The sequence below is a fragment of the Trichomycterus rosablanca genome, chromosome 6 (assembly GCF_030014385.1).
Source record: "Trichomycterus rosablanca isolate fTriRos1 chromosome 6, fTriRos1.hap1, whole genome shotgun sequence".
NCBI lineage: Eukaryota > Metazoa > Chordata > Actinopteri > Siluriformes > Trichomycteridae > Trichomycterus > Trichomycterus rosablanca.
Window position 1 is genome coordinate 32211023 of NC_085993.1, and position 9791 is coordinate 32220813.

Sequence of the window (9791 nt, forward strand, 5' to 3'; positions counted from 1 at the left end):
AGAGCTGGCACCAGGATGCACTGTAGGGTGATTCACCTCACAACTTATTGATGTTAAAGGACCTGCTGGTAATTTATTGGTACCAGATACCACAGGACTGATGTGGTATGTGTAGATTTCTTGTGGATTCCCTGTGTTGGCATAATTTGGTCCTAATATTTTGACACATCAGTGTATATACAGTATGTGAAGACAGTACATAATAGAGGAGAAAAGAGAAAGGGTGAACTAAAATGATTTGTACAAATATATTTATGTCCAGATAATATATATACGTATATAATTATATATATATATATATATACAATAATAATAATAATTATAATATAATAATTATATATAACATTATTAATGTTGATATTGATCAATATTAATATTTTCTTACTGTAAATCTTGTGCAGTTATTTGACCGCGTAATAACATGACCACAAAATATTGTCCAGGTTAAGACTGTTAATTAATAATGTATTGGTTTAACCATAGCAAGTTCTTATAGTAAGATCAAAAGCTCGTACTGACGATTACATTTAAAAAGCGTTTTTGTGTTATACATGTGTTAAACACTTAAAGTCTCACATTCTGCAGAAACTAAAGCCATGCTGCTTTTATGGAAGGCAGAGATACTTATACCAGCACAGCACAGGTGCATAACAGAAACTGGTTTCATACTTCTTTCACATAATGTGTAATGAGCCTAACCATTATTTGGTTTCTTTTAAAGTTAGAGCTGTGGTAGAATGCTGCTGAGAATGATCTACCCAAGCAAGATCAGCCATTTTTAAAAATGAGTTCACTTACAAAATACCACACAGCACCAGGTAGGCTTTCTTACAAAATAAACATGCAATTTATTACAAGAACAATAGACAGTAATATGGACTTGAATGCCTGGGACATCAGTCCCAACACAACAAACTTTTCTGGAAATTCTGCTGTGATTTTACATTGAAAGTTCACATGTAATAAATAAGAGCCATATATAATACAGTGTGCATAAGTGCAAGGAACCAGTGAACAAAAAAGGACAACCATTTATCTTTACAAAAACACATTTTCTCCATAATTCATCCATCAAAACAATGATGCAAAATACTCTCATGTATTTGCAATACTGTAAAGTAGGGCTGGGCTATATGTCGAAATGTAACAATCTGGAATGGTGTATACTGTTGAATGTTCTTTTCTTGGTACTATAATAAGCTAATTCAAACAACAACATCTTTTATAAACTGTTATAATAAAAAAAATGAATCATGAATTCTTTTGTACACAACACTCTCAGTAATTGCAGTAATAAAAAATGATTCTTATCTAGGGTGGTTTCCCCGTGGGTTTGTTGTTAGTATGTGTAGAGTTAATGATACACTACAGTACTCTTTTATTTTAACCATAAAGGTGCACAAGGTGCATTTCAGAAATTCCACATGAAGATGAATATACATATGTGTAAAATGGTCAAACTAAAAAAAATATACATCCTACCAACAATAAGAATTAATTAAAGGAAAATGTAATGAATACAAAAATAAACATCTAATCAGCTCATTGGGATATTGTCATAGAGCCCAGCCCTAAAGTAAAAGTGGCCATTCTTGATATTTCGATGACCACATATTGTCCAGGCTCAGCCTGTTAATTCAGAATCCATTCATCATTTGCTTGTCCACAGCAAGTCCACATAAAAAATTCAGTCCTCTATTTACAATTCATAAAATATAGAAACAAATCCTATATTCTGTGTGTGTTAACTGGAATGAAAACTTGATGACTCAGACTCTGTAGATACTGAAGACATGCCACCCTTCTTCTTGGGCAGGATCTTAAGGCTGGACCCACGGCCAGTGGTAAGCGCCCTGGCAGCGGATTTTTTAAACTTCACCCCCAGGAAAGCATACAAAATCGGGTTGAGACAGCAGTGGAAGTATGCAAGAGCCTCTGTGATGAAGATCCATGCTTCCAGCCTGCGTTCAAGAGTGCAACTGTGCGCAATCACGCCAAGTTCAACCAGTGTATCGACAACAATGCCGGCGCAGTAGGGCAGCCAGCATGCGAAGAAACAGGCAACCAGGGCCACCGTGGTGCGTAAAGCGCGCCTCTTCTGAGCTCCTTTGGATCCGCGGGACAGAGTGACAATAATCACGCAGTAGCAAACCAGAATGACCAAACCAGGCAGCACGAAGCCTACCAGTACGTGCTGAGCTCTGAAGGCTGCCATCCAAGCGAGCGCGCTCTCGGCCGGGTAGATGCGCTCGCACACGACGCGCGTTCCGACATCTTCAGCGCGCGCAAAGGCCAAATCAGGAGCGGTGAGGAGCGCAGCTGGAAGCCATGCACCCACATAAACCACCCGTTCAGACAGCAAGCGCCGGGTTGCCTGGCTGCTTGTGGCACGGACGACTGCCAAATAGCGATCCAAGCTTATAAACGCGAGCAATAGCACGCTGCCATACAGGTTCACGGTGTACACCATGTGCACAGCGACGCACATAAAGCCGCCGAAGTGCCAGCTGCTGGCAGCATCTACAGCCCAGAAGGGTAGAGACAACACGAAGAGCAGATCAGCGACAGACAGGTGCAGTCGGTAACGATCGGTCATGGTGCGTGATTTTCTCTGGCAACCCATCACCACCACAACCAGTCCGTTCCCCACGAAGCCCAGGACGAAGATCAGGCTGTACACGGTGGGTAGGAAGATCCGTTGGAGATCCTGGCTCACCTCGCGGTTGCACGGCTCCTCCATCTCTGCCCCAAAGTCCCCTGAGCCAAACTCAGTGAAGTTTTCAGTAAGAGGGTCATCCTCAAATACAATGTGCTGTAAACAAAAAGAAATGTGACCTTAGCAATCAAATAAACACAACTGATGCTATACACACATGGTTATGTTTACAAAACTTAGAAACTTACTTCGTAGTATGACATCTTTAACACTCAGTCGGTTCAAATCAATGTCTGACAGCATGCACAGCTTGGTGACTTCTCACAACTCTCCACGTCGTCTCCCGGACAGTTTAAATAACCCTCGCGGTGAGAAACCACGCCCATATCTGCGAAACCACGCCCACACACACACACACACACACACACACACACACACACACACACGCGACGATCAGAGCACGTGCAACTGAGAAGTTTCTTCCACAAACCCTAAAATACACAAACACATTCTTCCTGTTTTCCTTCTGGTACTGTTATCTGGTGGAGCAGAAACTTGTAGTTTTACGCAAGTGAATTAAAAGTGAGTAAGTAAACAAAAGTAAACAAATAATACACAGTTCAAACACATTAAAACTGCACAATCACCTGTTACCATCATATTCAGGGTCAACTTGGGTCTGATTTACTTATACCCCTTTTCCACCGACGCAGAACGGTTCCGGTTCTGGTTCTGGTTCGCGAACTTGATTTTTGAACCGGTTCTGCGTGTTTCTGCCAAAAAAAAAGAGGTCCCAGACAGTGAACTAGCGGGCCAATCTGGCACCACAGAGTACTTGGTTTTTCAGAGCGAACCGTGACGTCATCTGTGGGCGTGTCAGAGTGTAGAGGTTTGGGTGCTTTGCTAAACCACTGTGCTGGTGTCTCGTATGGAGCTTGTCGCTGCATTTTTTTATATATTAAAGTTTACCTGATTAAATTTTGATCCAGTTTGCTGCTGATATTTTTAAAGCGTCTTAAAAAAGATTAATTGTGTGATATGACGTGGTAAACATGACCCGGGCAGTACGAACACCGCTTAACGAGAAAAATAAAGTGTAACGTGGTTTGTTGTACTAAAACAACGACCGATGAATTTGGGCAGTACAGAGCACTTATTACCTGTAATAACGGAAAGAAATGTAGTGTTTCTGAGTCATATTTTTAGTACATTCAGCCACGTTATGTTTTATTTTTCCCAAGAAGATTCAGAACCCCGAGCTGCATAAACACCCCACGTGAAGTAAATCCAGCTAACACAGATACACGTACTGTATTTTAGAGTAGATTTGATGGTTATTTCACACAAATGGATGTTCGTGTTGTGGAACTTTAGTGATGTTTTATCGCTGAAGTCGAGCGCTGAGCAAATCGGTTATTTGTACCGAGAATCGCGGTGAGAGTGAAGCGCAAAAAGCTTCTCACGTCAACGAACTAAAGAAAACAACAACTGCGACAAACACATCTACATCTTCTTATCACCAATAGCTGATAGATGCTTTTACATAACAACGAACATCTGTAACAGCAGCACAAATGCTCGCACATAATCTACACGCTCCGCCATGATATTACTACTCTTAACTTTCATTAAGTAACGATTCCTTTCTATTTTTTTTTATATAAAGCCCATTTCCGAAAACTTTTAAAATGTAGTAAAAATTAAGAATCTGTTATTTGATCATTCTTATGAATTCTTTAATTCAGGTGGTCTGAAAGACAGTGGAGACGTGTGCTGGGGTCAAATGAGTTTATGGTTCAGCTTGTTTTGAAAATGAATGTTAAGTTCAGTTGGGTGACTTGCATGTGTGTGAAGGCATCATTAATGTGAAGGCATACATTTTCCCAGGGAAGTGCATGATTGTTTCAGTAAGACAATGACAGGCCTCCTTCTGTACAGACTACAACAGTGTGACTTCCTAGACACAGAATTACTGGCCTGCATGCAGTACAGATCTGTCTCCTATTAAAATGTATAATGTAGGATGAAAAGAAGAATAGGATAGAACACTGATGTACTTCTCAACATGAATTAATCATATAAAAAGAAAAACATCAGCAACAAAAAAAACGACACATGACAACACACAGACATAAAACATGCAGTCAATAATAGCAGCAAAGTAACTGACAATCAGTTTCAAAATCCCTACCTTTCTGAAAATGGAGGTTGTATACTGTGTAATCATACTGTATATAATCCATCCAAATTAATTTAAAGTGAAAGCATTGTGTATTTCTAGAGAGTTCACGTTAATGGGAGCTGATTAGTTGGGTAAATTAACACATTAACATTTTTAAACAATACACCATTGCACATTTGAGTCTATTATGGTATATTTTGCAACCTTTAGGCATCGCTATATTACCACTGTATATGTGCAAATTATTTTGGCCGCATACATTTACTGTTGGAAGCTATTTCTACAATAGATTTTACCATAGTTTTATTCCAGGTGTTCTGGTGGCTCAGCGATAAATTGCAGGAGCCCACTACTACTGGAAACCAGCAGTGTTATCGTCTGGTTGGGTGTCTACATACAGACATGACTGTCTATGTCTAAGTAAACTTCTTTTAATATAGTGTTTATTGTTTGCATGATTTTTACATTAACCCTACTTTCATTAAAGCAGTCCACACTTTAACATCACTACATTATGATCTACTCATATCCATATGGCTATACAAGCTACACACCAAGCACCACTCACAACAGTGGATTAAACTATCATCCATCCAACCATTCATCCTCTGTCCATCTGTCCATTCATCCATAACTTCATAAAAACCCTGGTGTGTGTTTAATTTATGTGTTTTATTGTTATTTTATTGTTATTTTATTGTTATTATTATTATTATTATTATTATTATTATTATTATTATTAATAGTAGTATTAGTAGTAGTGGTGGTAGTATATATTTTATTTAAGTTGGAATTTGGGCATAGCATTATTTATTAATGGGAAATACACAAGGTTATGTCATTAACCACACACCATGTTAGTGGGTGGATGGGCTTTTGAGTTTAGACAGAGGAACTCCTAATGATCCTTAAACAAACTAATAAAATTACACTTGTGCATTTTTAATCAAAGCTGGAGTCAATGTAAATGGTGAAATAATTAAAACGATGGCTTACCCCTCTCTCTCATATCTCAAACACATTGTATGATAATCCTTGAAAGAGTTGTGTGTGTCTGTGCCTTTATACGGGGAGGGGGACCTTTATCATGCTAAGCTGTTTTAGAAAGGTGTTAATGTGTTAACAATGTAGATAGGATCGGAAACACTGTGATTGATTACTTACTGTTCATCACTAATTATAGCTCATACACAACCCAATGTGAAATATGAATTGAAAAATGAAAGTTGATAAGAAACTGCTGTTTGTGGTGCATGATTGTGTTTGACTTTCCGGCTAAATCATTTCTGTTTTGACCTAGACACTCAGGCTTGATTTCTGCAACCATGGTAAATTTACATTTATTTTAAACAGAACATTTCCAGCAACTGGCAGTAGACTAAAAGATTTTACTGAGCATCACACTATGCCACGAGCAAATTCTGAAAAGAAACATTAGAAAAAAGTTATAAGGACATCATAATTGGTCATATATAATATGCAGACTTGAATTACACAGTGACAATTGGGGAGGGGGTCAACTTTATATATTAGCTAATGACCCTACACCCGTCCCCCACCGGACTGTTGTTTATACCTCTTTTTGGGGGGAATCCAAGTATTAATTAGGAAGGTCAGACCCTGAACTCCACCCCCTTCCCCCGTAATTTGAACCATACGTCTTTGGTAGCAAAAGCCATATCTAGAGCCCTGGAAAGAGTCATTATTATTAAATAAAAAAATTGAGACACTTGTTCATTTTCTCAGAAATGCCAAGCTAAAGACAAATTGACAACTCAATTTGGCCTTCTTCTTGATCTGATGCCCAAGTGTAATCAATTTATGCAACAAGATAACAGTCTAAAAAGCACATCAGCAAGTCCACTTCTGAAGAGCTCAAAAGAAATACAATTACAGTTTTTGAATAGCATAGTAAAGTCAATTCAGCAGATGCATTTATCAAGCGTGATATACAATTGTATCCAAATACAATGAAAGCAATTGAGGGTTAAGTGTCTTGCTTAGGGACCCAACAGTGATGTTTCACAACTTGTAGTCATATGTAGTGAAATGTTTTTAAACTGTTAGACTATTCACTTACACAGTCTTTTCCAAAGTGGCAAAACTCAACACATCTCTGTAATGACTGAGCTTTCTATTAATATTCCTTTTATACCCAATCATGATAGCATTACGTGTAACATAACAGTTTTACCAGGTACATTAAAGCAAAAAGTATTAAAGAACTAAAGTACAAAGTATTAAAGTACACAAGTAATGTTGTACACACTATGTAATTGAATAAATAGAATAAAAAATGTAGTATGTCATATAAAAAACAGTAAATATTTTAGATGAGATATGTAATATGTGATATACTAAACTGTTGTAAGTGTTAAATAATAACAGATATGTAGTATAGTCTTTATAAACAGAGTGCTAGAACATGCTCCATGAGTCTGTCCTGATAGTAGTTTAGTGTTCGATGATGTCCCCAGCTAGTGAAGCATTATACAGTGTTGGTATAAACGATCTCCTGTAACGTTCCTTTTTACAGCAGAGTTGGATGAGTCTGTTGCTGAAAGTGCTCCACTGTCTGACTAACAGATCATGAAGGGGGTGTGATGGGTTGTCAAATATGGTTGTGAGTTTATTCAGTGACCTCATTCCAACCACCAACCACCAACTCAAAACTCTCAAGTGAGCAGCCCAAGACTCTGAGGCTGCTTTCCCAACACACAGCCCCCGCAACAACAGACTGGTAAAAGAAATAAATATTTCTTATGCATTTTTCTCCCATTTTCTTCCAATTTAGTGTAGTCAATTTTTCTTTCACTGCTGGGGATCCCCGAGTTTTTGCAGTTGAGGAGGGTATATTGCTGCTCACGCCTTCCCCGACCTGCACGCAGCCCTTAACGGAGCCCTTTTCCACCCATGTACTTTTGCACAGGCTCCTCTATCCACCAATCAGGGTCCTTACACAGCATTTGAAAACCCAGCCCACATAGTCATCCCTCCCTGCAGTCACTGCCAATTATGCCCGCTAGATGGCACCCAGCTGACCGGTGGCAATGCCGATTTTCGAACCGAGGAGTTCAGAATCTCTGTGATGGTGTGCTAGGGGAATATCCTGCTGCGCAACCTGGGTGTGTGCATTTTCAGTTAAATACCTGTAAAGGTCTGTATACACACTATTACTTACCTCCCACCTTGGAACTGAGTTTTCAATTTTATTTACACACCTGTTAGAGTTAGAATGATGTAGAGTTTGCATACTTCTCAGTCAACCTGAAGCTATCTATATTACATAAATGTAGTCACCTAGTGTAGTCTGGCATCTAGTCAGAGGTCCAAGTCAGTATTCTCAGACATTTACTGTTTTGTATGGATGGAGGGATCTACAAAAGATTAAAAAAAAAAATTAAATATCAGAAATTATGTGGACATCACCAAATGTAGTAGATTTAATAGCTCATAACACAACCCAATGTGAAAAATAAATATGAATATTGAAGTAGATAAGAAACTGCTGTGTGTGGTGCATGAATGTGTTTGACTTTCAGGTTAAATCATTCTAACATTTCTGTTAACAGTTCATATTTGTTACACCCAACCGCTCCAAATCTTAAGACTTTTTATGACCTGTTTTTAAAACCAAAATATTAATAATAAAATTCGGACCATCACAGAATGTAGTAGAATTGCTGATTTTACAAACACACTGGTTAGATAAATGCATCTGAGAATGTGGAAAGCTTGCAGTTTCCAGTTGTCCATCTAACAGGCCAATATGGCTAACCAGATGCTCGTCAGAGAATATAAGGACAGGCTATTCATCTTCAGGATAAAGTGTGTGTGCGCTCAGTGTTCTGCAGTGAAACACGAGTTTCTAACTATTGCCTTACCAGTAGAGGTTGTCATAAAGATCCTTCTAAAGATTTCAAGGTGATAAGGTCATTGTGTGTGTGTGTGTGTGTGTGTGTGTGTGTGTGTGTGTGTGTGTGTGTGTGATTTAGACCTGGCCATACTATGCTATTCATAAAGCCATTAGACCTTTGTCTGACACTATAAAACCCTCATGAACTATAGAAGTTTTATTCTTAATCATACTAGCATGGTGTCACTGGTGTTCATTTTTGCCAACTGTCCAAAACATCAAAGATCAGCTGGGTGGGGGACTGTTACTGTAGATACGGGATCAGGGGGTCAGGCAAGAACAAGCTTTATGGTGCACTCATTTAGACTTTAGACATGAACAAAGAAAGAAACAAATGACAATGTACTTTCTACTGTAAACAAACATGATGGTAAACATTAAACATGTATATTTAGTTTAGTATGATTTCATTTTTACTTTATTATTTATTATAATTTAAATTAAGATAGATAGATAGAAAATTTTTTTATCCCAAGGGAGATTACTGGCCTCCAGTAGCTGAACAAAAAGAAGAAGGGAAGAAGAACAAATACAAAAAAATACAAAAATTAAAAATACATAAATATGGCATAATGAAAAGCCAATTTGTCCTTATGCCTTTCTAGTACGAGGGCTCTTCAAAAGGTTTCCGCACTTTTTAAAACTCCATTTATTAATAATTTCAAAAACAAATTACATCACTTTTCTACATAGTCACCTTCCAATGCGTTTTTGATCTCTGCTGGCTAAATGATGGCACCTGCTCAGAGACGAGGGATAATGCGTTTATCAGGGTGTGGCTCTCCATGCACAAGACTGATCCGCATATGGACTCGCCTCATGCAGGTTAAACGAGGCAGTCGGTACCGCACACATGTGTCAGTTGCAGGGGCGTGTGTCAGTTGTGAAGCTTTTCAGTCAGCAGTGGAGGGTTGTATCAGTAGAGGTGGGGCGGCACGGTGGCTAAGTGGGGAGCCTCACAGCAAGAAGGTCCTGGGTTTGATCCCCGGGTGGGGATTTCCAGGTCCTTTCTGTGTGGAGTTTGCATGTTCTCCCCA

At 38.7% G+C, this 9791-nt stretch overlaps 1 protein-coding gene across 1 annotated transcript; it reads right to left on the bottom strand.

The window, feature by feature from the left end:
• Positions 1-1744: 1744 nt before the first annotated feature.
• cxcr4a (chemokine (C-X-C motif) receptor 4a) lies at positions 1745-2919 on the bottom strand. Its single transcript, XM_062996851.1, has 2 exons — positions 2905-2919; positions 1745-2812 (listed from the first exon to the last, which is right to left on the bottom strand). Exons 1-2 carry the CDS (start codon positions 2917-2919, stop codon positions 1745-1747), a joined length of 1083 nt encoding a protein of 360 aa, XP_062852921.1.
• Positions 2920-9791: the final 6872 nt, after the last annotated feature.